The sequence below is a fragment of the Lynx canadensis genome, chromosome X, assembly GCF_007474595.2.
Source record: "Lynx canadensis isolate LIC74 chromosome X, mLynCan4.pri.v2, whole genome shotgun sequence".
NCBI lineage: Eukaryota > Metazoa > Chordata > Mammalia > Carnivora > Felidae > Lynx > Lynx canadensis.
Genome location: NC_044321.2, coordinates 41,071,448 through 41,097,868, shown reverse-complemented (window position 1 = coordinate 41,097,868; position 26,421 = coordinate 41,071,448). Strand labels below are relative to the sequence as shown.

General features: G+C 45.1%; 2 protein-coding genes across 4 annotated transcripts in view; one reads left to right on the top strand and one right to left on the bottom strand.

Moving 5' to 3' along the window:
* The window catches only part of SYN1 (synapsin I), a 51,501-nt gene that overhangs the window by 14,836 nt on the left and 10,244 nt on the right, over window positions 1-26,421 (top strand). The window lies entirely within an intron of this gene.
* TIMP1 (TIMP metallopeptidase inhibitor 1) lies at window positions 22,123-26,107 on the bottom strand. Of its 2 annotated transcripts, none has more exons than XM_030305893.1 (6): window positions 26,003-26,107; window positions 25,047-25,175; window positions 23,940-24,019; window positions 23,631-23,757; window positions 23,242-23,366; window positions 22,123-22,396 (listed from the first exon to the last, which is right to left on the bottom strand). In XM_030305893.1, exons 2-6 carry the CDS (start codon window positions 25,165-25,167, stop codon window positions 22,226-22,228), a joined length of 624 nt encoding a protein of 207 aa, XP_030161753.1. In that variant the 5' UTR covers window positions 25,168-25,175; window positions 26,003-26,107; the 3' UTR covers window positions 22,123-22,225. The 2 variants fall into 2 exon arrangements, with proteins under 2 accessions (XP_030161753.1, XP_030161754.1); XM_030305894.1 differs by lacking the exon at window positions 26,003-26,107 and adding an exon at window positions 25,916-25,938.

Below are 26,421 nucleotides of genomic sequence, written 5' to 3'. Positions count from 1 at the left end.
TTACAACTCACTACAAATTATTGTTATTGATGTAAATTCTGAGTACCAATGTTATGAATCAAATTATAGTTCCTAATGGAAATTGAATAATCATTACTAGTGTCATCAGAGATTATAACTATTATTATAAATTATTGTCATATTAGAAATTATGCTCTAATATAAATTATAAGTCTCTGTTTTGAATTATATTATACTTCATAGAAATTACATTATCATTAATAATATCAAATATTATAACTAATATTACAGTTTATTACCAGTGTTACAAATTAAGATTTTCATGTGAGAAATTAAACCATTAGTATGTTGTAAAATATTATTATAAATTATTGCCAATATTACACATTAAGATTACTGATATAAATTACAAGTAACTATCTGATAGTTTCTAATGGAAATCATCATTAATATGGTTAACACTCCAGTTTATATTAGGAATATTTACTGATATTAAAGTAACAATTACTAATATAAATTGTGAGTGCCACAGTTATGGATCAGATTTTCATCACACATAGAAATTGAATCACCATTACTGATGCCATCAAATTTTACAACGAATTTTGCAAACTTTTAGCAACATTATAAATTATGTTTGCTTATGCAAATAATTATCACCACTTTTGTGAATTAAATTTACAGTTAAATATCAATATTGACCCAACATTGGTTAAATAACCAACTTGGCTAAATAAACATTGGATTTACTATTTAAAATTCTTATTGGTATTACAAATTATGGTTACTGATATAAGTTAACAGTGTTATGAATTAAGTTTACTTACAAATGAAAATCAAATCATTAGTTGTCAGGAAACCCAATTTGTTTGTCATTATTCTTATTCCACATTCTTTGAGAGACAGGATAGCTGACTGTGGGTGAGAGCATGGAGTCTAGCCAGAATTTCTATATTGGAATCCTAGATCTACAACTTACTAGCTTCCTAACATAGGAAATATTACTTAATGCTCTGTGCCTCAGTTTACCCATCTGCAAAATGTGGGTAATAATAGTTCCTGCCTCACAGAGTTGGCGTGAGAATTAAACTCGTTAGAACAGTGCATCTGGGGGCACTTGGGTGGCTCAGTCGGTTAAGCACTCGACTTCGGCTCAGGTCATGATCTTGTGGTCCAGGAGTTCAAACCCCACTGCCTGCCGAAGCCTGCTTCGGATTCTGTGTCTCCCTCTCTCTCTGCCCTTCCCCTGCTCACACTCCATCCCTCTCCCTCTCTCTCTCAAAAATAAATAAACATTAAAAAATTTTTAAAAAAGAACAGTGCATCTGGTATATATTAACTGCTACCTAAGTGTTGACAAAGTTCCCTCCTATTCTTAGTTTGTTGAGTGTTTTTATCATGAAAGGATGTTGAACTTTCTCAAATGTCTTTTCTCTATTTATTGATATGATCATGTAGGGGTTTTTTCCCCTTTATTCTATGAATATGGTGTATTACATGACTAGAGTTCCGTGCAAGTTGAGCCACATTTGCATACCTGGACCAAATCTCACTTGGTCTGGTGTATAATCCTTTTTAGGATTCAGTTTGTTAGTATGTTATTGAGAATTATGATATCTGTAATCATAAAGGATATTGATCCATAGTTTTCTTATGACATCTTTGTCTGGTTTGGGCATCAGGGTAATAGTAGCCTCACAGAATGAGATGGACAGTGTTCCCTTCTCTTCTATTTTGGGGAAGAGCTGTGAAAGATTGGTGTTAATTCTTTTTAAATATTTGTAGAATGCACCAGTGAAGACATCTAGTCCTGGGCATTTCTTTGTAGGCAGTTTCTTTATTACTCATTCAATCTCTTCATTTCTTATAGCATTATTCAGATTTTTCAGTTCCTCTTTAGTTTTGGTAGTTTGTGCCTTTCTAGGAATTTGTCCTCTTCATCTAGATTTTCTAATTTGTTGGCATATAATTATTCATAGTACTCTCTTCAAATTATTTTCATTTCTTTAAGGTTAGTAGTTATGTCCCTCTTTCATTCCTTATTTTTTTAAGTTTATTTAGTTATTTTGAGGAGTGGGGAGGGGCAGAGAGAGAGAGAGGGAGAGAGAGAATCCCAAGCAGGCTCCACCCTGTCAGCACAGAGCGTGATGTGGGGCTCAGTCCCACGAACCATGAGATCATGCCCTGAGCCAACATCCAAAGTTGGATACTTAACCAGCTGAGCTACCCAGGAGGCGCCCCTCATTCCTTATTTAATAGTTTTCTCTCTTGTCCTTCTTAATCTAAAGGTTTGTCAGTTTTGTTGATCTTTTCAAAGAATCAGATTTTGGTTTCTGTATGGTTTTTCTATTCTCTATTTCAATTTATTTCCACTGTAATCTTTATTACTTATTTTTTATTGAAGTATAATTAACATAATGTTATATTAGTTTCAGGTGTACAATATAATGATTCAACAATTCTATACCTTTCTCAGTACTCATCAAGATAAGTGTACTCTTAATCCCCTTTATCCATTTTGCCCATTCCCCCACCCACCTCCCCTCTGGCAACTTACCAGTTTGTTCTCTATATTTAAGAGTCTAAGGGGTTTTTTTAGGAGCACCTGGGTGGCTCAGTCGGTCGAACACCCAACTCTTGGTTTTGGCTCAGGTCATGCTCTCACCGCTGGTGGGTTCAAGCCCCACATGGGGCTCCACGCTGGCAGTGCAGAGCCTGCTTGGGATTCTCTCTCTCACCCTCTCGCTCTGGCCCTCCCCTGCTTTCTCTCTCAAAATAAATAAACTTAAAAAAAATCAAAAAGGGTCTAGGTCTTTTTGTCTCTTTTATTCTTTGTGTTGTTTTTTAAATCCCACATATGAGTGAAATCGTATGCTATTTGTCTTTCTCTGACTTATTTCACTTGGCATGATACTCTCTAGCTCCATCCATGTTGTTGCCAATGGCAAGATTTCATTATTTTCTATGGCCAAGTAGTATTCCATTGTGTATATATCCCACATCTTTATCCATTCATCAGTCGATGGGCACTTGGGTTGCTTCTATATCTTGGTAGTGTAAATAATGGTAGAATAAACATAGGGATGCGTATATCTTTTTGAATTAGCGTTTTCATTTTCTTTGGGTAAATACCCAGTAATGGAATTACTGGATCACATGATAATTCTACTTTTAATTTTTTGAAGAGCCTCCATACTGTTTTCAACAGTGGCTGCATCAATTTGCATTCCCACCGACAGTGCTTGAGGGTTTCTTTCTCTCCATATCCTTGCCAACAATTGTTATTTCTTGTGTTTTTGATTTTAGCCATCTGACAGGTGTAGGGTGATACCTCATTCTGGTTTTAATTTGCATTTCCCTGATGATTAGTAATGTTGAGCATCTTTTCATGTGTCTGTTGGCCATCTGGATGTCTTCTTTGGAAAAATGTCTATTCAGGTCCTCTGCCGACTTTTAATTGGATTATTTGTGGGCTTTTTGGTGTTGAGTTGTACAAGTCCTTTACATATTCTGGACATAAACCCCTTATCAGATTAACCCCTACTCACTTGCAAATATCTTCTCCCATTCAGTAGGTTGCTTATTTGTTTAATTGGTGGTTCCTTTTGCTATGCAAAAGCTTTTTATTTTGGTGTAGTCCCAATAGTTTCATTTTGCTTTTGTTTCTCTTGCCCAAGGAGACATATCTAGAAAATTTTTTCTATGGCTGATGTCAAAGGAATTATTGCCAATGTTTGCTTCTAGGAATTTTATGGTTTCAGGTCTCACATTTAGGTCTTTAATCCATTCTGGGTTTATTTTTGTACATGGTCTAAAAAAGTGGTCCAGTTTCATTCTTTTGCATATAGCTGTCTAGTTTGGCCGGCACCATTTGTTGAAGAAATTGTCTTTTCCCTGTTGCATATTCTTGCCTCCTTTCTCACAGATTAATTCATCATGTAAGCATGGGTTTATGTCTGGCCTCTGTTCTGTTCCATTAACCTATGTGTCTATTTTTGTGCCAGGACCATACTGTTTTCATTACTACAGCTTTGTAGTGTATCTTTAAATCTGAGATTGTGATATTTCCAGTTTTGTTCTTCTTTTTCAAAGCCGCTTTGGCTATTTGGGGTCTTTTGTAGTTCCATACAAATTTGGGATTATTTGTTCTAATTCTGTGGAGAATGCTGTTGGTATTTTGATAGCGATTACATTAAATCTGTAGATTGCTTTGGGTAGTATGGACATTTTCACAATATCGGTTCTCCCAACCTATGAGCACAGAATATCTTTCCGTTTGCTTGTGTCGTTTTTAATTTCTTTCATCAGTGTTTTATAGTTTTCAGAGTGTAGGTCTTTCACTTCCTTGGGTAAGTTTATTCCTGGGTATTTTATTATTTTTGATGCAATTATAAATTGGATTATTAATTTCTCTCAATTTCTTTTTTTAATGTTTATTTTTGAGAGAGAGAGGGAGAGAAGAGAAGAGAGAGCATACAGGGGAGGGGCAGAGAGAGAGGGAGACAGAGGATCCGATGTGGACTCCGCACTGACAGTGCTCTGATAGCAGTGAGCCCTGACGCGTGGTTCAAATCACAAACTGGAGATCATGACCTGAGCCGAAGTCAGACGCTTAACCACCTGAGCCACCCGGGCACCTCTCTTAATTTCTTAATTTCTCTTTCTGCTACTTCATTGTTAGTGTGTAGAAATGCAACAGATTTCTGGGGCGCCTGGGTGGCTCAGTCGGTTGAGCGTCCGACTTCAGCTCAGGTCACGATCTCGCGGTCCGTGAGTTCGAGCCCCGCGTCCGGCTCTGGGCTGATGGCTCACAGCCTGGAGCCTGCTTCCGATTCTATGTCTCCCTCTCTCTCTGCCCCTCCCCCGTTCATGCTCTGTCTCTCTCTGTCCCAAAAATAAATAAAAAACGTTGAAAAAATAAATAAACGTTAAAAAAAATTTTTTTTTAAAAAAAATAAAAAAAGAAATGCAACAGATTTCTATGTATTAATTTTGTATCCTGTGACTTTACTGGATTCAGCTATCAGTTCTAGTAGTTTTACTGGTGGAGTCTTGAAGGTTTTTTTTTCTATATAGTATCATGTCATCTGCAAACAGTGAAATCTTTACTTCTTCCTTACCAATTTGGATACCTTTTTTTTTTTTTTGTCTGATTACTGTGGCTAGCACTTCCAGTACTATGTTAAATAAAAGTGGTGAGAGTGGACATTCTTGTCTTGTTCCTGATCTTAGAGGAAAAGGTCTCAGTTTTTCCCCATTGAGTATGATGTGAGGTGTAGGTTTTTCATAGATGGCCTTTATTATGTTGAGGCATGTTCGCTCTAAACCTACTTTGCTGAGACTTGTTATCACGAATGGATGTTGTACTCGGTCAAATGCTTTTCATCCATTGAGATGATCGTATGGTTTTTATCCTTTCTCTTGTTGATGTGATGTATCACATTGATTTGTGAATATTGAATTACCCTTGCGTCCCTGGAATAAATCCCACTTGATTGTGGTAAATGAGTTTTTTAATGTATTGCTAGATTCGGTTGGCTAATATTTTGTTGAGAATTTTTGCAACTATGTTCATCGGAGATACTGGCCTATAGTTCTGTAGTTTATTGTGTCTTTGCCTGGTTTTGGTATCAGGGTAATGCTGGCCTCATAGAATGAATTTGGAAGCTTTCCCTCCTCTTCTATTTTTTAGAATAGCTTGACAAGAATAAGTATTAATCTTTATTACTTGTTTCCTTCTTCTTGCTCTGGGCTTAATTTATCTAATTTCTGAAGATAGAAGAATGGGTTATTGATTTGCTCTCTCTCTTCTTTTTAAATACACACATTTAGAATTATGAAATTCCCTTGGGAGGCCTGGGTGGCTCAGTTGGTTAAGTGTCTGACTCTTGATTTTGGCTCAGGTCATGATCTCATGTTTCAGGGGTTTGAGCCCCATGATGGGCTCTGTGCTGACAGAGTGGAGGCTGTTTGGCATTTTCTCTCCCTCTCTCTGTACCCCTCCCCTGCTCTCTCGCTCTCTCTCTCTCTCTCTCAAAATAAATAAATAAATAAATAAATAAATAAATAAACAAACATTTAAAAAGCTATGACATTCCCTATAAGCATCACTTTGGCTGCATACCTTAACTTTTGATACATTGTGTTTTTTTCATTCGTCTCAAAGTCTCTTCTAATTCCCCCAGTGATTTCTTCCTTGACCCATTGGTTATTTAGGAACATGTTTACTTTCCACCTGTTTGTGGAATTCCCCAATATTTTTTTTTTCTGTTAGTAGTTTCTAATTTCATTCAGTTGTGGTCAGAGAACATACTTTGTATGATTCAGTACTTTTACATTTATTGAGACTTGTTTTCTGGTTTTGTGCACTTGAGAAGAACGTGTATTCTGCTGTTGTAGGGTGGAGTGTTCTTTAGATGTCCATTAGGTCTAGTTGGACCTTCTCTTTCTTTGTTGATTCTCTGTCTAGTTGTTTTCTCCATCATTTAAAGTGAAGCATTGAAAGGGCACCTGGGTGGCTCAGTTGGTTAAACGTCCTCCTTCAGCTCAGGTCCTGATCTCATGGTTCATGAGTTCAAGCCCTGCGTCAGGCTCTGTGCTGACAGCTCAGAGCCTGGAGCCTGCTTCGGATTCTGTCTGTCTGTCTCTCTCTCTCCCTCTCCCCTTCCCCACTCACACTCTTTCTAAAAAATAAACATTAAAAATTTTTTTTAATAAAAAATATTTTAAAAGTTTCCTCTTTATAGGTTTAGTCTCGGGGTGCCTGGGTGGCTCAGTCGGTTAAGCATCCGACTTCGGCTCAGGTCATGATCTCACGGTTGGTGGGTTCGAGCCCTGGGTCAGGCTCTGTGCTGACAGCTCAGAGCCTGGAGCCTGCTTCTCCCTTCTGTGTCTCCCTCTCTCTCTGCCCCTCCCCCACTCACGCTCTGTCTCTCTCAAAAATATATAAACATTAAAAAAAAATTTTTAAATAAGTTTAGTCTCTCACTCTTCCATTGTGCTAACATAAATTACATCTTTACACATCATGTGTCCACAAATACAGACTTACAATTATTGCTTGCTGCAGTTGTCTTTTAAATTAGATGGATGTTGGGGCACCTGGGTGACTTGGTCAGTTAAGCGTCTGACTTCGGCTCAGGTCACGATCTCGCGGTCCGTGGGTTCGAGCCCCGCGTCGGGCTCTGTGCTGACAGCTCAGAGCCTGGAGCCTGTTTCAGATTCTGTGTCTCCCTCTCTCTGTGGCCCTCCCCCATTCATGCTCTGTCTCTCTCTGTCTCAAAAATAAATAAACGTTAAAAAAAATTTTTTTTAAATAAAAAATAAAAAAAAAAATAAATTAGATGGATGTTAAGTGTTACAAACAAAGCATGCATTCACACTGTCTTTTGTATTTACCTATGTACTTACCTTTGCAGGTGCTCTTTATTTCATTTGGATTCAAGTTACTGCTTAGTGACATTTCACTGCAACCTGAAGGACCCTCTTAGTATTTCCTATAGAAGTGTCCTAGTAATGAACGATCTCACTTTTTGCTTATCTGCAAATGTCTTCATTTCTCCTTCATTTTTGAACTATTGTTTGGGACAACATAGAATTCTTACATGATGGTCTTTTTCTTTCAGTGCTTTGCATATGTTGTCCCACCACCTTCTGGTTTCCAAGGTTTCTGATGAGAAATCAGCTACTGATCTTACTGAGGGTCACCTGTATGGGATGGGTCACTTCCCTCTTACTACTTTCAAGATTCCCTCTTTGTCTTTGGCTTTCGTAAGTTTGTTTATGATGTGTCTAGATGTAGATCTCTATGATTCTATCCTACTTGAAGTTCAGTGAATTTCTTGGATATGTAGGTTAGTATTTTCCCTTAAATGTGGGAGGTTTTCAGCCATTATTCCTTTTAATATTCTTTATTGCACCTTTCTCTCTACTGTCTCCTTTTGGGACTCCTGTTACTTGTGAGCTTATATGTTTGAGGGTGTTCCCCAGGCCCCTGAAGTGTTCATTTTGTTTATTTTTTTTCTTTCAGTTCCTCAGATTGGATTATCTCAGTTGACCTACCTTCCAATTCATTGATTCTTCCCTCTGGCAGCTCGAATCTACCGTTGAGCCCCTCTAGTGAATTTTTTTTAAGTTTATTTATTTTTGAGAGAGAGAGTTGGGGGGAAGGGGGCAGAGAGAGAGGGAAAGAAAGAGAAACCCAAGCCCAGAGCCCAACGCAGGGCTCAACCTCACAAACCGTGAAATCATGACCTGAGCCGAAACCAAGAGTTGGACACTCAACCGACTGAGCCACCCAGGCGCCCCTGTAGTGAATTTTTATTTCAGTTATTGTGTTTTTCACTTCTGGAATTCTATTATTTGATAAATTCTATCTTTTTACTGATAGTCTATTTGTTAGAACTTCATTCTCATACATTTATTTAGTTCTTTAGACATGATTCCTTTTAGTCTTTTGAAAATATTTTAATTAGTTGATTTATAGTCTGTCTATTAATTCCAATATCTGGGTTTCCGTAGGGACAATGTCTGTTGGATATTTTATCTTTCTCTGTTTGGGTCATACTTTATCGTTTCTTTGCACGTCTCATGAGTTTCTGTTGAAAATTAACATTATAAATAATATAGTATGGCAGCTCTGAAAATCAGATTCTCTCCCCAACTCCAGGATTTGTTTTTCTTGCTCTTTGTTTTTTTAGTGACATTCCTGAACTGGTTCCATAAAGGTTGTATTCTTTGTCCTACATGGCCGCTGAAGTCTCTACTCCATTAGCTTAGGGGTCAGGTAATTAATAGCAGATATTTCTTTAAACACCTAGAACCATCAGGGCGCCTGGGTGGCTCAGTCAGTTGAGGGTCCAACTTCAGCTCAGGTCATGATCTCGTGTCCCTGGCTTCAAGCTCCATGTCAGGCTCTGTGCTGACATCTCAGAGCCTGAAGCCTGCTTCAGATTCTGTGTCTCCCTCTCTCTCTCTGCCCTTCCCTGTTCGTGCTCTGTCTCTCTCTGTCTTCCAAAAAATAAAACTAAAAAATGTTCAAAAAGTTAAAAAAAAAACACCTAGAACCATTAAGTCTCTGAGCTTTTGCCGATGGGTCCTGTGTGCATGTCAGAGCAGGCCTTCAACGCTCTGGCAGGCTATTTACAACCTTGCCTTAGCCTTTACTTCCTGATTTTGCAGAGCCTCAAGGTCAGTCAGAAATCCTGAGCCGGCACACAGCTTAGTCATATTTGTGGCTTTCTAGACTCCTAGGAATGTCAGAGCTTTTCAAAGCCTCTTATGGATATCTCATTACCCAACTTTTCCTGTTAGGTTTTTTTGGTCAGCTTGTTGTTTGTCCTAGCTATAATCTCCGCCTTAAGCATTGCTGTGTTAAACAATTGCTACTCATTGTTTTTGAAAAGAACCCCCAGGGAAAGCTGTTCACACTAGGTGCACTCTGAGTCAAATCGAGTAGACAAGCCCCATGAATGGAGTTTTCTAGGAAAGTGCCAAGACAGGTTAAATGAAGATAGTTCTCTAGGAATGGAACTTGGGAGGAAGCTCCAACCCTGTTATGCCTCCTCCTGTGTCTGCTAGGCTGCTGGTTTTCATCAAGATTGCAAGGCTGTTGATTTTCAAGGCCGTTGTGGAGGTGTGGAGAAGAGGATGGGAACAGGGAAAGTTCAGATGCTACAAAGCTTACTGTTCTTCCTGAGTTTCAGCCATTTTTCCTGACTAGGTGCCTCCTGAATTGTTATAAACCTTTGGTCACTTTCTAGAGTTCTGAAAAAAATAATTTTGACAATTTTTGCTACTATTCTCATTGCTTTTACGAAGGAGAGGATTTTTATAGGCCACTGGTATCACCTCCAGATAGATATACTTTTTTCTTTCCCAGCCCTAATATAATAGTATTTCAAAGCCAGGATATGGGAGCTAGATGTACTCATTGATATCAGAATATCTTTACTTCTAGGCCTTGTCATTAGATAGTGCTGGGAAATATATATGAATATATTATATATGAATATATATATATATATATATATAATTTCATGTGTTCATACTGATACCTCCAATTCTAATCCAACACATCACAGGGTTCCTTTTAGCTTTCCCTCATTCTATATTTTTCTTCTATAACAGCATGAACCCTAGCCTCCAATATCATCAATATGTCTACTCATTTGTTCAATCCTACAATATAGAGATGTATTTTTAGAATTTCAACATCCATACCACTATGAAAAACAAACAGTAAGGTAGAGCTTGAAATTTGTTGGCCCTTTTTAGGTCTTTAGATGAGGACATACAGTCAAAATACTGTATTCAAAAGTTTCTTGGTTTAGCTCATTTTATTGTTCATTCAGCATGATTACATTATTCATTTTATTTCAAATATAATTTGTTTCTCCTTGTAGTAAATTTTAGGGTTTTTTTCCCTATCTGTGGCTTAAATGTAAGACATTAGCATGATTCCAAAAGTCAAAATATAAAAAGGCATATAACAGATAAAATTTAAAACCTAAATGAAATGGATAATTTTCTAGGGATACACAGTTTACCAAAATTGACCCCATTAGAGCTTAACAGACCAATTTCTATAAAAGAAATAGAGAAACTAAGTAAGGAACTACTTCATAAGAAAGCATCAGGCCCAGATGGTTTCATAGGAGAATTCTACCAAACTGTTAAAGAGCAGTCAATCCCAAAGACAAATAAATTGTTCCAGAGAACAGAAGAGGAAAAGAAACTTCTACATGGTTTTTCTAAACCAATTATAACATTGACTGCACACAAAAAATCATGCACACATATTCACTCGTGAATATCAATGCAAAAATCCTAAATGAAATATTAGCAAATGAATTCAAAACTACATTAAGAAAATTATGTAGCATAACCAAGCAAGTGAGTTTCCTTCTGGCAATGCAAGGATGGTTCTTTATAGGTGATTTGTTAATATAATGCAACATATTAATAGATCTAATGAGAAAATCATACAATCATTTCCATAGATATTTTAAAAGGCTTTGACAAAATGATAAAATCATTCAAAAATAGAAATCAACTGATAACTCATTTTTTTAATGTTTATTTATTTATTTTTGAGAGCGTGAGAAAGGCAGAGAGAGAGGGAGACAGAGAATTCCCTGCAGGCCCTGTGCTGTCAGCACAGAGCCTGATGCGGGATTCAAACTCACGAATGGTGAAACCAGGACATGAGCCCAAAGCAAGAGTCGGACACTTAACCGACTGAGCCACCCAGGTGCCATGACAACTTCCTAACATGATAAAATTTATATATGTCAGTCCTAAAGTTACCATCAACTGAATGGGACAACATGGAAGGCATTTCCACTAAGATCAGGAACAAGGCAGATGCCTGCTGTCTCCTCTCCTTTTCAACACTGTACTTGGAGGTATTAGACCAATGCAGTTAGGCTAGAAAAAATAATTATAGATGTAAGAATGGGTAAAAAGGGCACAAAAATATCTCTATTTATGACAATATCAATAGTATCCCTGGAAATCCCCAAGAGAACCAATAATAAACTAATTTAAACAATAAAGAATTCAGTAATATAATAGAATATAAAATCAACATATAGAAATTAGTTTTCAGGGGAGCCTGGGTGGCTCAGTCGGTTAAGCATCCAACTTCAGCTCAGGTCATGATCTCATGGTTCATGAGTCGAGCCCCACGTAGGGCTCTCTGCTGTCAGCACAGAGCCCGCTTCAGATCCCCATCTCCCTCTTTTTGCCCCTCCCCCACTCATATGCACACACGCGCACACTCTCTCTCTCTCTCTCTCAAAAATAAATAAAAATATTAAAAACAGAAATTAGTTTCCATAGACACAACCAGATATAATGCATAATAGAAGAGAAAACCCCATTTATGATAACAAATGAAAGATAAAATACTTCAGGATAAAGTCAACAAGGGGTAATGCAAACTTACATGAGGAAAAGCTTAAAACACTCCTGAAAGACACAAAGGTAGACTTACACAAATGCAAAGACATTCCTTGTTCTTGGATAGGATGAATTAGTATCATAAAGATGTCAGTTTCCCTTCTCAAGTGTTAATTCATAAATTCAATGTCATCCCCCAAAATATACCTATAAGCTTTTATCTGCAACTGATGAAAGTTGATAGTGAAGTTCATATGGAAATGCAAACATGCAAGAATATCCACATAAAAAAAAAAAAGAAAAGCTATGAGTTGGGGGGGTGGAATTAGACCTCACAGTCCACAGGGAGTCTAATGCCTCTGCCAGGAAACATTTTATGAAGGTTTTCTAATTTAAACAGTATGATGCTGACACATGAATAGACAGTCTGACAGACTAAAGGAAGAAAAATTAAAAGTCCGTATATAGACCCATATACATATGGAAATGTGTGGATGGTAAACGTGGCAAGCTTTGTTTTTGACATTCAAATTTTCCCTCGTTGTGAAATGGATTTTTCTCTTTTTTTAGCACTCTTACAAACACCTTTATTCTGTGTGCTCTTTGGAATTTTCTCTTTTTTTAATGTTTATTTATTTTTGAGAGACAGAGATAGAGTGTGAGCCAGGGGAGGGGCAGAGAGACAGAGGGAGACACAGAATCCAAAGCAGGCTCCAGACTCCACAGAGCCCGACGCGGGGCTCGAACTCACAAACTGTGAGATTGTGACCTGAGCCGAAGTCGGTCAATCGACCGAGCCACCCAGGCGCCCCAGCTATGGTTTTTGTGTGTTTGTTTGGTTGGTTGGTTGGTTTTGAGAGACAGAGAGAGACAGAGCGTGAGTAGGGGAGGGGCAGAGAAAGAGGGAGACACAGAATCCGAAGCAGGCTCCAGGCTGTCAGCACAGAGCCCGACGCGGTGCTCGAACTCATGAACCCTGAGATCGTGACCTGAGCCGAAGTCGGCCGCTTAACCGACTGAGCCACCCGGGTGCTCCTGGAACTGATTTTTGTATAAAGTATGAAGTAGGTTGAGATCCAGTTTCAAATTTCTCTGTCATACACTAAAATCTCATGTATTTCTGGGGCAGGTTCTGGACACCGTTCCAGTCCTGGTCACTTTCTCTATACCTGTACCAATGCAGTACTATTTTAATAACTATATTTTCTCATTAACTACCGGTGTCTAGTAGGGCAGTCACACCCCGTGGCTGTTCTGTGGCCGTGTAGAGGCTATTTTTGTCAGAGACAGACAGAACATGACTTAAGAGGCCAGGAAGAAGACAGAGCTAATGGTGGGTGACGGTGGCAGGTGGGGGCACAGGCATTAGACTTCCCGCAGGCCAGCTTGCCGCTCACATTTCCTCGTTTGTCCCCCACCCCACTGTGTGGCATGAAGGCGCAAACGCCAGGCCTGGATTTGTGGCAGCTGTCTGCTCCCACCCTGTACTTCGAGGCACTGGTTGGAAGGTTACCCATCCTCTATCACGTGGTGGGAGGCACATATTGAGACTCTGGCTCTGCTACCCTGTCTCTTCCCATCCAGGCTGCAGGCCACCAGGAATCCTCAGGGCTGCTCAGCTCAGCATCTCTAAATAGTCACCTGTCAGGGATGGGGCACACGGGAGGACTCTGTTAAGCACAGCCCTGACTTCTTTTAACCCCAGCTTCCCTATAATGGAGTGAACTGATTTTTGGTCAAGCGGACCTAGCGGTGGGGGCTGCTGCAGGAATAGGGACCTCCCCTCCCTTGCTGCCTACACTCCAGCTGACTCAGGGCTCGGCAAGTATTTATAGATGAAGTCCTACCCCAAGGCCTCTCTGGATCCAGTCCCTTCTCTGGGCCCAGGATTCATGGTCCCTGTGCAGTGGGGAAAGAGAGGGTGCTTGGGAGTGAGAATCAACAGTGTCAGGGATGTGGGGGTTGTGTGAAAGGGACAGGGCATGAGAGAGTGAGGAAGTGAAGGGAGGGACACGGGAGATGTGTTAATAATGTGGGGAGTTTTCTTTTGAGGGGCCAATTTCACCAAGATATAACAAGTCCAGAAAAGCAGGCACATCACAAGTGTGCAGCTCCTTAAAATTTCCCAAAGCGAACACGTTCCCATCGCCTGCATCCAGATCAAGGAACACTACATGACCAGGGGCGCCTGGGTGGCTCAGTTGGTGAAGAATCCGACTTCGGCTCAGGTCATGAGCTCACAGTTCGTGAGTTCGAGCCCCGCGTCGGGCTCTGTGCTGACAGCTCGGAGCCTGGAGCCTGCTTCAGATTCTGTGTCTCCCTCTCTCTCTGCCTCTCCCTGCTCGCACTCTGCCTCTCCCTCTCTCTCAAAAATAAATAAACATAAAAACTTTTTTTAAAGAAACACTACATGACCAAATAGATCCCCGGCACAGTTGGAAGGTGACGGTCTTTTGGGGAGGCTTGAGGGGACAGTTGTGGGAAGCCAGTGGGACTTGAGGAGGCTTACAAGGTGGAGAGTCCCCAACTCACTGTGGCCGAGTAGAAGTCCAGGTCCAAGGCTACTGTACTTGAGGGTTCAACAGCAGATATTGGGTCACCAGGGAAGGCAGCCAAGTTCCTGGCGTCATGTTCTTGCCCATGTTCAAATCAACAGGTGTCCCTCCATGGACACTGCACAAGGTTGGGATTTAGGTAGGGAGGCATGTAGATGTGGTTGGGCAGAACACTGCTCCCCATGCTTCTTCTCGTGGCTTTCGGTCCTGGGAGAGAAGAGTAGTAGGCACTAAGAATGGGCGGAGGGGCCAGGGAACAGTGAAAGGGAATAGCTCACGGTGAGGAAACAGGGGAGGAGCAGGGAGCAGGGTGGAAAGAAGAGAGCAAGGAGAGGGAGCAGGAACAGGGAGAGAGGGATAGTGAACATGGAGAAGGACCAGGGGGGCAGGGAATGGGGAACCTGGCAAAGGAGCAGGGGATGGCAGAGGGGACGGAGAGCACCGAACAGGGAAGAGTGGGGCTATGGCTGCAGGCATCCGTGAGAGGCACACTCAGAGCCCAGTGACCCCCTTTCCTGCAGATATTCAGGAAGCCTCCCTGATATGCTCCCCTCTGAGCCCCTTCCAAGGATACACCACTCATTTCTTGAAGTGCAAGTTCCCATCCCTCAAAGAGCCTAGAGGGGACAGATGTCATGCCTGACTCTTGGGGGTCAGTAAAGTGTGACCAGATGTCCCTTGGCTAGGACTAACTGTGACCCACAAGTGGTCAGTCCTGAAGATTCAGGACAGTATGGGTTGGGGACAGAATTTGCTGTGATTGGCCTAAACGGGGAGCACAGTATCCTGGGGAGGGGGGAGCACTCGTGAGAAAATACCCTGGGGAGGGGATACCTTGTTCCAGGGCTGATATGGGGAGAAGCTTGAGGATGAGGAGTCCATGCAGGGTAGAGACTCTACTCATGAATATCCCCACAGCTGTTCTTGGTGGGCATGTAGATAGATATAACCACATCGTTCTTTATATTCTGGTACTTCTATGAAGCAGAGGTTCAAAATCTCTTTAGGAACCTTGATTGTCTGTGAAGTGAGGAAAGGGAGAGGGACACTGAAACTGAGGAGCATTTATGGGGTGAGGGGATGGGATCTTAGTATCACATCAGTAGCTTTTGGGTCTCAGAGACCCACCCCATTTCCTCAGCCAGAGCAGGGTCAAGGGACTTGTATTTTGTGTTTTTTTGTTTTGTTTTGTTTTGTTTTTTTGTTTTTTGTTTTTTTAAATTTTTTTTTAACATTTATTTATTTTTGAGACAGAGAGAGACAGAGCATGAACAGGGGAGGGGCAGAGAGAGAGGGAGACACAGAATCTGAAACAGGCTCCAGGCTCTGAGCTGTCAGCACAGAGCCCGACGCGGGGCTCGAACTCACAGACCGTGAGATCATGACCTGAGCCGAAGTCGGATGCTTAACCGACCAAGCCACCCAGGCGCCCCAAGGGGCTTGTATTTTGGTGGGGAGACAGGTATGAGGAAGATGTGGGCAAAGTACCTACATGATTTGAATTCATGATGCCTCCTAGTCTCAGTGAGGAGGATGAGCCCCAGGAATTAAGCCACGAGAACTAGGGATAGGAGAAATGTGTCAGGAAGCCCTTTTGAGTTCAAGTAAGATTTCCCCCATCCCTAAGACTTCTGAAAAAAAATTTGCAGAGCAACTCCCCTGCAGGTTCTACCACCTCAGGGGGGTTTATCTACCCTTCTGGAACCTCACTGTGAGCCCCTGGTTGGAAGCCTGCCTAGACTTATCCATGTCTGAGTTACAATAAATAGCATGGGGGTGTGGATGGTAGCATCTGAAGGCTTGCCCAAGGGTGGTCACAGACAGCCAGGAGCAAAGCAGTGACCAGCAGGAAGGCAGGATTCATGGCAGGAGCTTGAGAAACATACGTGGGGGGAGAGTTGAGGAGTGATCTTTAAAAAAAAATGAATGAGGGGCACCTGGCTGGTTCAGCCAGTGGAGTGTGTGACCCTTGATCTCAGGGTTGTGAGTTCAAGCCCCATGTTGGGCATAGAGCTTACAAAAAACAAAGGAAAAAGAAAAAATATTGGGATGCCTGGGTGGCTCCATTGAGTGTCTGACTGGCTCAGGTCATGACCTCATGGTTCGTGAGTTCAAGCCCCACATCAGGCTTCACGCTGACAGCACAGAGCCTGCTTGGGATTCTCTCTCTCGCCCTCTCTCTCTGCCCCTGCTCCCCCTCAAAAAAAAATAAACTTTAAAAAGAAAGAATGATCTTTCTCTGGCCCAGCTCCCCCCAGTCAGGAGAGGATTCGGGAAGCTCCTGTCTAACACTACTGCTTTCCAGGGGCCTGGGGTCATGGGGAGGCCCCCATTGTGGGGGGAAAGGACACTGAGTCTGGGCCGCTGGCCAATGACCCCACCTCCATCCATCAGAGCTGTAGCTCTCCACAAAGGTTCAGCATCAGGCCCCCAGTGGTAGATAAGTAGTCAACAACAGGTAGTACAGTCTGGGCATTCCTGCCCACATGAACCCTCTATTTTATTCTTTCAGTTCCTTCTACTGGAGTGGGGATTAGGAGTTCGGGAGTGTATCTGAGGTTCTAATGGCTTCTTATACAGACTTTCAACCTATCTTCCCTTTTTAAAAAAATCTCCGCCTTCATTCCCACACTGAAAGGCAACTTGTGTCCTAATTGTTTCCTTTGGAGGGAGCTCTACAGTGTGATAAGAGGTAGTCTTCAGATTTCACCAGTCCTGTATAGGAAGTGTCCAGGGCTGGACAATGAGACATAGGTGTCAGTCACTATTGAGAAGAGAAAGGGCTGGTCTTATTATAGAAATCTACTTCTTCATTTGGGGCACCTGGCTGGCTCAGTCAGTGGAGCATGCAACTCTTAATCCCGGGGTTGTGAGTTCAAGCCCCACGTTGAGTGTAGAGATTATTTAAAAAATTTTTAAAAAGCTTTAAAAAAAGGAAAAGAAATCTACCTCTTCATCTGTCACTGGGGGGTGGGAAGAGATGTGTCATCATATATGGTAATACCGTAATATAGTAATAGATTGGGAGCTGTTCCACCAAGGGGATTTTCCAATTAGACGTATCTAAGGTAGTGAAATTTCAATGGGGAGACTTCAATGAGGGTCGACCAATAGGGGCTATATGGAGGGGTGTGTTTCTTTTTTTTTTAATTTTTTTTAACGTTTATTTATTTTTGAGACAGAGAGAGACAGAGCATGAACAGGGGAGGGGCAGAGAGAGAGGGAGACACAGAATCCGAAACAGGCTCTAGGCTCCGAGCTGTCAGCACACAGCCCGACGCGGGGCTGGAACTCACGGACCGAGAGATCATGACCTGAGCCGAAGTCTGACGCTTAACCGACCGAGCCACCCAGGCACCCCGAGGAAGGGTGTGTTTCAATGAATGGAAAGATTTTTAAATGGGCTTATCATTGATAGATATCAATGGTTGATATTTTTGAATGGGAAGATTGGACAAGGAAGTTTATCAATGGGGGAATTTCGATGCACATGTCTGAATGGGGAGATGTGTCAGTGGGTCTAGATAAAGGAATAGGGAGATTTGTCAATAAAGATTGTCAATGGGAGGGGGTGTCTGGCTGGCTCAATCAGTGGAGCATGCGACTCTTGATCTCTGGGTTGTAAGTTCAAGCCCCACGTTAAGCATAGAGATTAGTTAAAATAAAATCTTTTAAAAAAAGATTGTCAGTGGGAATTATGTCATAGAAAGACATTTATAGATTTGTCAACTGAGTGGTCAGTAGGGGATATGCAAATGGTGGGTAATTATGAAGAGAGATATTTGTCAGTGGGATCCATCAGTGGGTGATACATTGCCGCTAGGTATTTTTGAATGGGGAGATTTGTTAATGGAGATCATCCATGGGGATATGTCAATGGGATATTTATGAATAAGGTGGTAGGTAGCTCAACAGGGGTATTTGTTATGGGGTATTTGTGAAAGAGGGGACTTGTACAGTGAGGAGAGGGAACTCTTCCAAGGAAAGAGTTGACCTTAGAAATTTGTCACCTGCATTCTTGGGAACAGAAGAGATTTGTAAGTATGCTGATTCATCATCCACAGTAAGGACTTCATAGTGGGGAACATTATCACTGGGGAGGAGGAGTTTTCTTAGAAATCTTTTAAAGCATTGGTATTTTTCAGTTGGGGAGACTTGTGCACCAGGAAGAAGTATATGAGCTTCAGAGTGATAAGAAAAACATTACAAATGAGCATATTAAATATTTGTAACATCTCTGGGGGGATTATCAGGATCACGAGTTAAACTAAGGTTTCCAGAGTGCATTAAATTAGTATTACTGGTATTATACATTATTTCCAATGTTGTAAATAATACTGATACAAATTATCACTACTAAAGCTTTACATTAAATGACATTTATCATACTACTACTAACTAATACTTGTAAGTGCTACATGCCCAGTACATTTTACATGTACTCCCTCATTTAACGTTCACATTGTCCCTGCGAGTTAGGCATTCTTTTTATCCCTGTTTTACAGATGTGGAAACTGAGGCACAAAGGGGTAATGTGATTCCCCCAAAGACACAGACCCAGTGCATGGAAGGGGCAGGATCTGAATTGCAAATGACCTGGCTCCAGCATTCATGTTCTTAACCACTACACACGGCCCGGCTAGAAATGAAGTCACTGTTAGAAAGATTTCACATGAAGTTATTATTATGAGAGTTTCATGTTTTGACCTCAAAAAGTACCCAAGGGGCAAACACACCCTTTAATCATCCTCCAAGCCTAGCACAGACCTCAGAAGGATTCTGGGTAGGGACTGTGAGGCCCATTTTTCACGGAGAAGTATTGAGCCTCAGGTGAGGGAAGGGCTGGCCCCCAGGCTACCCACTGAGCTGTACCGCCCCCCCTCCCCCCCCGCCCCCCCCCGCATGCTGCATGTGTCACAAGGCTATCACACTTCCCCCGTGTGCTTTCTCTCAGCCATCAGTCTCTCCCAAGCAGAAATTCACACCCGGATACATGGAATGCTGGAGTGTGGGGGAGGGGGGTAACTCACTCACTTTAGTGAACGTTTTTAAAATCCTTTTTTTTTTTAATTTTTTTTTAATGTTTGTTTATTTTTGAGAGAGAGAGAATGAATGAGGGAAGAGCAGAGAGAGAGGGAGACACAGAATCTGAAGTAGGCTCCAGGCTCTGAGCTGTCAGCACAGAGAGCGACATGGGGCTTGAACTCGTGAACCGTGAGATCATGGCCTGAGCTGAAGCCGGAAGCTTAACCGACTGAGCCACCCAGGCGCCCCACAGTGGATTTTCTAGAAGAGTGAAGGGGGGATGTAGTGACCCCAGGACTACAGATATCCTGCCAGGAGCTCCTGCCAGGGTCTGGGGGGAGGAGGCCTCATATGCTGTCCTGGCCTCAGTAGGGCCTGGTGGTCAACCCTGTCCATGAAGCATTGACGTCTCTATCCAGGGCACCACCTGCAGGTGGGCAGGTCGGCAGGAGAACGGCCTCCACACTGGGCTCCATCCTTTTCCACTGCCTCCTTCTGCTTCACCTTCCTCCCAGGGATTAAAATAGCTGAGGGCTCAGGAAATGGGTCGTGGGGTCAGGGAACAACAGCCTAGCAATGCAGGGAGCTGATACTAGGATTTGGTAAACTGGTAGGAGCTGCTGAGCCAATAGCGACAAGGGCCACCAGGGCCCTTACAGTCAAACCCATCCGCGAAGGCCGCCATTTGCCCCTTTTAGCGGACAGGGTTTAGATCCTCCCAGGGCATACCCAAGATGTAGATGTTCAGGTAGAAATTGTCACTGCAGTGGGTGTCCCCTGCACAGGCAGATAGGCCCTGAGTGCTCAAAATCTACCCATCCTTTGTAAAAAATTTTTAAACATTTCTCCATATTTGAGAGTGAGAGAGACAGAGCGTGAGTGGGGGAGGGGCAGAGAGAAGGGGAGACACAGAATCTGAAACAAGTTCCAGGCTCCGAGTGGTCAGCACAGAGCCCGACGCAGGGCTCAAACCCATGAACCACGAGACTGTGACCTGAGCTGAAGTCGGACACTTAACCAACTGAGTCACCCAGGCACCCCAAAGTCTACCCATCCCGATCTAGGACATACTTGGGCCCTGGGGGAATCTCCCAGGAGTGCCAGAGGATCCGGGGGGCCAGCTTGCTGGCCCAGAATTCCCTGGAGGAAACCTGGCTTCTTCTTGTTAGGAGCGGAGTGTAGTCTGACAGGAGGGAATTTGGGGGTCCTCTCCTTCACCAAAGATGCATTGGGATCTTTTTCAAGCAGATCGAGGCCGACAGGACACTTGAGTGTTCTGTTAAATGTTTGCACCAGTCTGAAATTGTGGTTTCCAGGGGCCTCACTCGAGTGAGGATCTTTGGAGTGGAGGGGACAGGAGCCAGGGATGGGGAAGGCCCCAGGGAGGCATGGAACAGGAAGGCCTAAGACTTGGAATAGTCAGAAGGGCAACGTAACACAGCCTCATGTGGGGGGCAGTCAGAGCTGCAGAACAATAATCAGATGTGCTGGGGAAGAGTCATCACTCAGCTTTTATGGGGGAGGATGAACCAGAAAGGTGAGGTTTGGGTCTAGAGCCCCCAGCTTTGGTGAGGGAACAGCTGTGTAGGAGGAGGTACGTGGGGGGTGAGGGATGGGCTGACACATGTGGTTGGTCCCCATTTTGAACCCCACCTGCACTTCACTGCTGTCGGTATTTCCTTCAGAGGTGGTCAGAGTGAGGGGAGGAGAGGTAGGGGAAGGGGGAGAAGGACAGAGCTTGGGGATCTCCAGATCGCACCTTCTCCTCATCCCTCCTATTCCGCAAACAGCCACTTCCAAGGAATCTCCCACAGGCCATGGGGTGGCCGGGGGAAGCCAGAGCTACCCCTTCTTCCAGAGTCCCTGGCTGGGAGGGGTATTGTGGGGGCCCTGAGCCCCCCTGGAGGTTTCCTCTTTCATTCAAGTCAGACTCACAGTAAAAAGCCAAAGGTGTGGACAGTAACACCTACAGATCTGGATGGGACAGGACATCCTCCTCGATGACATCAGGACAGTGCCCAAGGGATGAGAGCCGTTCCGTTGGCCAATTGATAAGACATTTGTCAATGAGCTTGTCAACTGGAAGGGAATATTTGTGAATAGAGGAATTTGCCAGTGAGACGGTGATCTGTCAGTAGTGGGATAATTTTCTAGAGAGCCCTGTGCAAATAGGAAGTATAAATTAGTCTAGTAAAATGTTCCAAAGTACCGAGCAGAGAGATTGTCCAGTGAATTGTGGTTGATGCAGGTTGAATGGCCAGTACTGATGTTAAAGATTGCCAATGTTAATGCCAAGGTAAACGATTATTACCAGTACCTCAATTTTTTTAAATGTTTTTTTATTCTCGAGAAAGAGAGAGAGAGAGAGACAGAGCCTGAGTGGGGGAGGGGCAGAGAGAGAGGAAGACCCAGAATCCGAAGCAGGTTCCAGGCTCTGAGCTGTCAGCACAGAGCCCAACACAGGGCTCGAACCCACGAACCGTGCGATCGTGACCTGAGCCGAAAGCCGGATGCCAAACTAAGTGAGCCATCCAGGCGCCCCATCAGTACCTCAAATTTTATGTACAAATATACAAAGCCGATTTCGCATCCCCCACTCCCTCGGCATTGGTCCCAGGGTGCTCCCACCGGGTCATCAGTGACATGGCTTTGTTCCCACACATTACACGGGGACACTGCCTGCTGGATGGTAGTTGTTTATTTCATTGTTTGGGATAAAGAAAGACAGGAGTGGGAAATGGGGTGAACACTGTGCAGGCTTCAGCTTCCGCTGGGGGCCGGATTCAGGCCATCCGGGTCCTCAGGGACTGCCAGGTGCATATCCCTGGCTCTCTTGGCAGGCAGGCAAGGTGGCGGCTCTGGAAACCCTTGTCAGTGCCTGTGAGGAACTGGTCTGTCCACAAGCAGTGAGTGTCATTCTGCAGTTTGCAGGGGATGGATGAACAGGAAAATACCTAGAGAAGGGGAGGGAGGCACATCTCTGAGGGCATCGCCTCCCGCCCCTACTCAGTTTTCAACACTCAGCTGCCTAGGGAGACCTGGTGTTGCCCCACCTGGGGAGAGACTTGAGAACAGCCCCTCCCATTGGAGGAACAGGCATTGGGCTTGGCAAGGTGATGGTAATCCAGGGAACTGATCACTTTCCTGGAATGGCGGCTGGAGAACAGTCATGGGGGGGCGGCGGTCAGACAGTTTTCCGGAAACTATTCCATAGGATAGGGAACAAGCGGCAGTAGTAGCGGGGAACAGCTGGCCAGTGGGGCACAGGCATAGGATAGAGCCATGGGGCTCAGACACACAGTCACTGGGATCAGAGGACATTCAGGGCCACCAGAAAATAGTCTTGGAATGGCTGGAAGGGCAATGTAACACACCCTTGTGTACGGAGCAGTCAGAGCTACAGAGAAATAATCAGATGTGCTGGGGAGGAGTCAGTGGGTTGGGGGATCGGCAATTTGGGTTCCTGGAGAACATTCTAGGGAACCAAGAAACAATCCCTGGGGGGTCAAGAATAGACAGAGGGACTAGAAAATAGTCCCAAGGGGGATTTAGAGGGACAGGAAGCAGCCAGAAAGTCCAGGCAACAGCGAATCCCCAGGTACAAGGCACAGAGCAAAGAAGAACCAGAATTTGCAGTCTCAGGTTTCGGGGGACCAGCAAGAGAGATCAGGGACAGCACTAGGGTTTGGGGAGCAGCCATACGGACAAGGAATGGTCAGGAGGAGCAAGAAAGAAGCCAGGGTTTGGGTAAGAACCCAAGGACCGCTCTCCAGGTGGCGGGCAGGGCCCAGGTACTCACGGTGCATTCTTCGCAGCCAGCAGCATAGGTCTTGGTGAAGCCCCGGCGCTGAGAGGAACTCAGACTGTTCCAGGGAACCACGTAACTGCAGGTATTGATGTGCAGGTGTCCGTTCCGCAGTTTTCCTGGGGGGCAGGGGGCAAGAGGCAGCAGCTGATCAGCTGGGCCGGCGTCGGGGCGGGGGGGAGGGTAGGGCGGCGCCTGATTGGCGTCCCGGGCGCACAGACCCCCGCTGGGCAAAAGCCCCCCCCCCGCCTTCCGATAGGCTGAAATTGGGGCGGTTCCCATTTCAACTGGGACCAGTCCCTCGGAGCCTCGCCCCCTCGCGGCGCCAGGCGGCGTCAGAGGGACGGGCCGGCGTGGCACAGGACGAGGGGGCGGGGCCTCACCGGCGATGAGAAACTCCTCGCTGCGGTTCTGGGACCTGTGGAAGTATCCGCAGACGCTCTCCGCGGTGGGGGTGTAGACGAACCGGATGTCAGAGGCATCCCCCAAGGCGCTGAACCCTTTGAACATCTGTCGATAGGTGAGGGGAAGAATCTTTTACTGCTATAATCCTCCCCCTCCACGTTCTTCCCTGAAGTCATAGAGCATCCTGACATCACAGCCAACTTCCTCGACAAACCGGTGGCCCTTGGCTTTTACTTTGACGGGAAGGAGGATGTTAGGAACTGCTGGGAAAAGGGCAGGAGGAATACCTTGGTCATCTTGATCTCATAACGCTGGCTTAAGGCAGTCTGGTTGACTTCTGCGGTCCCCACGAACTTGGCCCTGATGACTGCAGGAGAGGAGGGGGGAGAGACGAGTCAAATGGACTGCAGGAGCCAATAAAATAAAATAATCACAATACTAATACCGGCGAAGCACATACTTAAATAGGGATCGCTAGATGTCAGCTCACTAAGCTATTTACACACCGGTTAATTGATTTGATTGGTATATTGAGCGACTACTCTTTGCCAGGCGCTGCTTAAAATTAAGCCTTTTTCATATATTCATCATGTGTTCATTCACTCAACAAATATTTCAGAGCCTGCTGTGCGCCAGGCACTGTTCTGGGTGTTAGGAACACAACAGTGAACAAAACACAACCCCCCCCCCCCCTTGTGGAGCTCACATTCCAGCCAGAAGGAGGCTAAACACAAGCGAAATAATATGTACATGGAATGTTACAAAGTATTTAGTGCGATGAGGAATTTCAGACATGGCGATCAGGGGGTACTAGGGGACCGGGGTTAAAATCCTGAACAGGGAGGGGGGCACCTGGGTGGCTCTGTTGGTTACGTGACTAGCTCTTGGTTTCAGCAAAGGTCATGATCTCACCATTGGTGAGTTCGAACCCTAGTCAGCCTCCGTGCTGGGATTGTCTCTCTCCCTCTTTCTCTGGCCCTCCCCCTGCTCCTTCTCTCTCTATCTCTCAAAATAAATAAATAAACTTTATGTGTGTGTGTGTGTGTGTGTGTGTGTATATATATACACACACATACATATATATATATATATATATATATATATATATATATATATAAATTTTGAACAGGGAAGGCCATCCTGACATCGGAGGCCACCACCCGTGTGGATACCTGGGGTGAGGGGGGAAGGGTGTACCAGGCAGAGGAAGCTGCCAGTACAAAGGCCCCCGGAGGTGGGATTGGGCTCAGAGTAATCAAGGAAGCACAAGGATGCCGGTGCGGCTAAAGCAGAGTCAGTTCAGGGCTGAGTGGACTTGTTCCAGGGGTCGGCACCACTGTGAACCCCCCAAAAGCAAACGCACAGAGTGTGCGGGCAGAGTGGGGCACACTTACTGAAGTCCGAGCTGCAGAAGGCGGTCTGCGGGTGGAGTGGGGCACAGGTACAGGCCCGGCTGGGGGCTGCCAGCCACAGCAACAACAGGATGCAGGAGGCCAGGGGCGCCAAGGGTGCCATGGTGGGTTCTGCGGGGTGGGGAGGAGGGGTCAGCGGTCCTCTGCGAGGTGGGCAGTGCCCTCCCCAGCCTGGAGCGGGATTAAGCCTCCGCACTCCCGGCTTGAGGGGTTGGGGGGGCAGTGGAGATTTTAAGGGGGGTGGGGATCTTGGAGCCCAGAGGAGCCGAGAGGGCAGAGGGTCGGGGGTCGGGAGAGTCTAGGACTTGTGGAGCTCGTGCAATTTCACAGATTGGGAGAGTCGGGGGAGGGCGGGGGGGCGGGCTACAAGGCTGTGGTGTTTGCAGAATAAGGGGGCAGAGGGTTTGCAGGATTTAGGGACGTTGGGAAGTCAGAAGGTCGAGAAGCTGGGGGTGAGGAATTTGGGGTTCAGGGAGCCAGGGGAGTTTGGGGTTTCAGGGTTGTGCATAGTGAGATGGGGGAGTGGAGAGAAGCTGAGGAGTCCGGAGGAGGTTGGGGGTTCAGAGAGTTTGGAGGCTTCAGGGGTCGGGGTGCCTGAGGGATTTGGGAGGAGGGAAAGTCGTGGAGTTGGGGATTTGGGAGGGTTGGGGGGGGCAGTGAGGGAATTTTGGGGAGTTGGCAGCCTGGGAGGCAGCTGTGATATTAGGGGGCTCATGGGTTTGGAGGAGTCGGGGATAGAGATCGGGGTTCCAAGGAGTCTGGAGTGTGGGAATTGGGGGAGAAGTTCCAGCACCACCACCCCCCCCCCCACTCCCGCCCTCCTCCCCTGAACCAGCCCAGAGTCCTGGTACCCGCCGGCCAGGCTGAGCGGCCAGACGTCCAGCAGGAAAGCTCCGGCCAAGCTTCAGGCCCCGCGGGCCTCCCAGGCCCCTGCCTACCTCTGGTGGATCTCTCCAGGCGCTGGGTCTGAGGCGACAGTGGCAGGGCCTGAGCAGCGGAGGATAAATGTCCACGCGAGGGGCGGGGGTGGCAGTGGTGCGGAAACCACAGGCCTCCAGGCTTCCTGGATGCATTACTCATCCGCCCACCCTCCGTGGAGGCCAAGGGGCGGGCCAAGCAAGGGCTGCCGAAAAGGAGATGCGCCCTCCTCCTCTCCCTCCCGCTGGGCCTCGCCCTGGCCACCCGCCCCCATCTCCACGTTTGTCCATCTGTCAATCCATCCATCGTCTGACACTAGTCCTTCCAGGCAGCCTCTGGGGAGGGCTTAGAGGCAGGACTACCCCCTCCCCCCCCCCCCCGCCAGCACTCAGGGCAATTCCCTGAAGTCTCCAAACTCTCTCCGAAGTCTACCCCATCA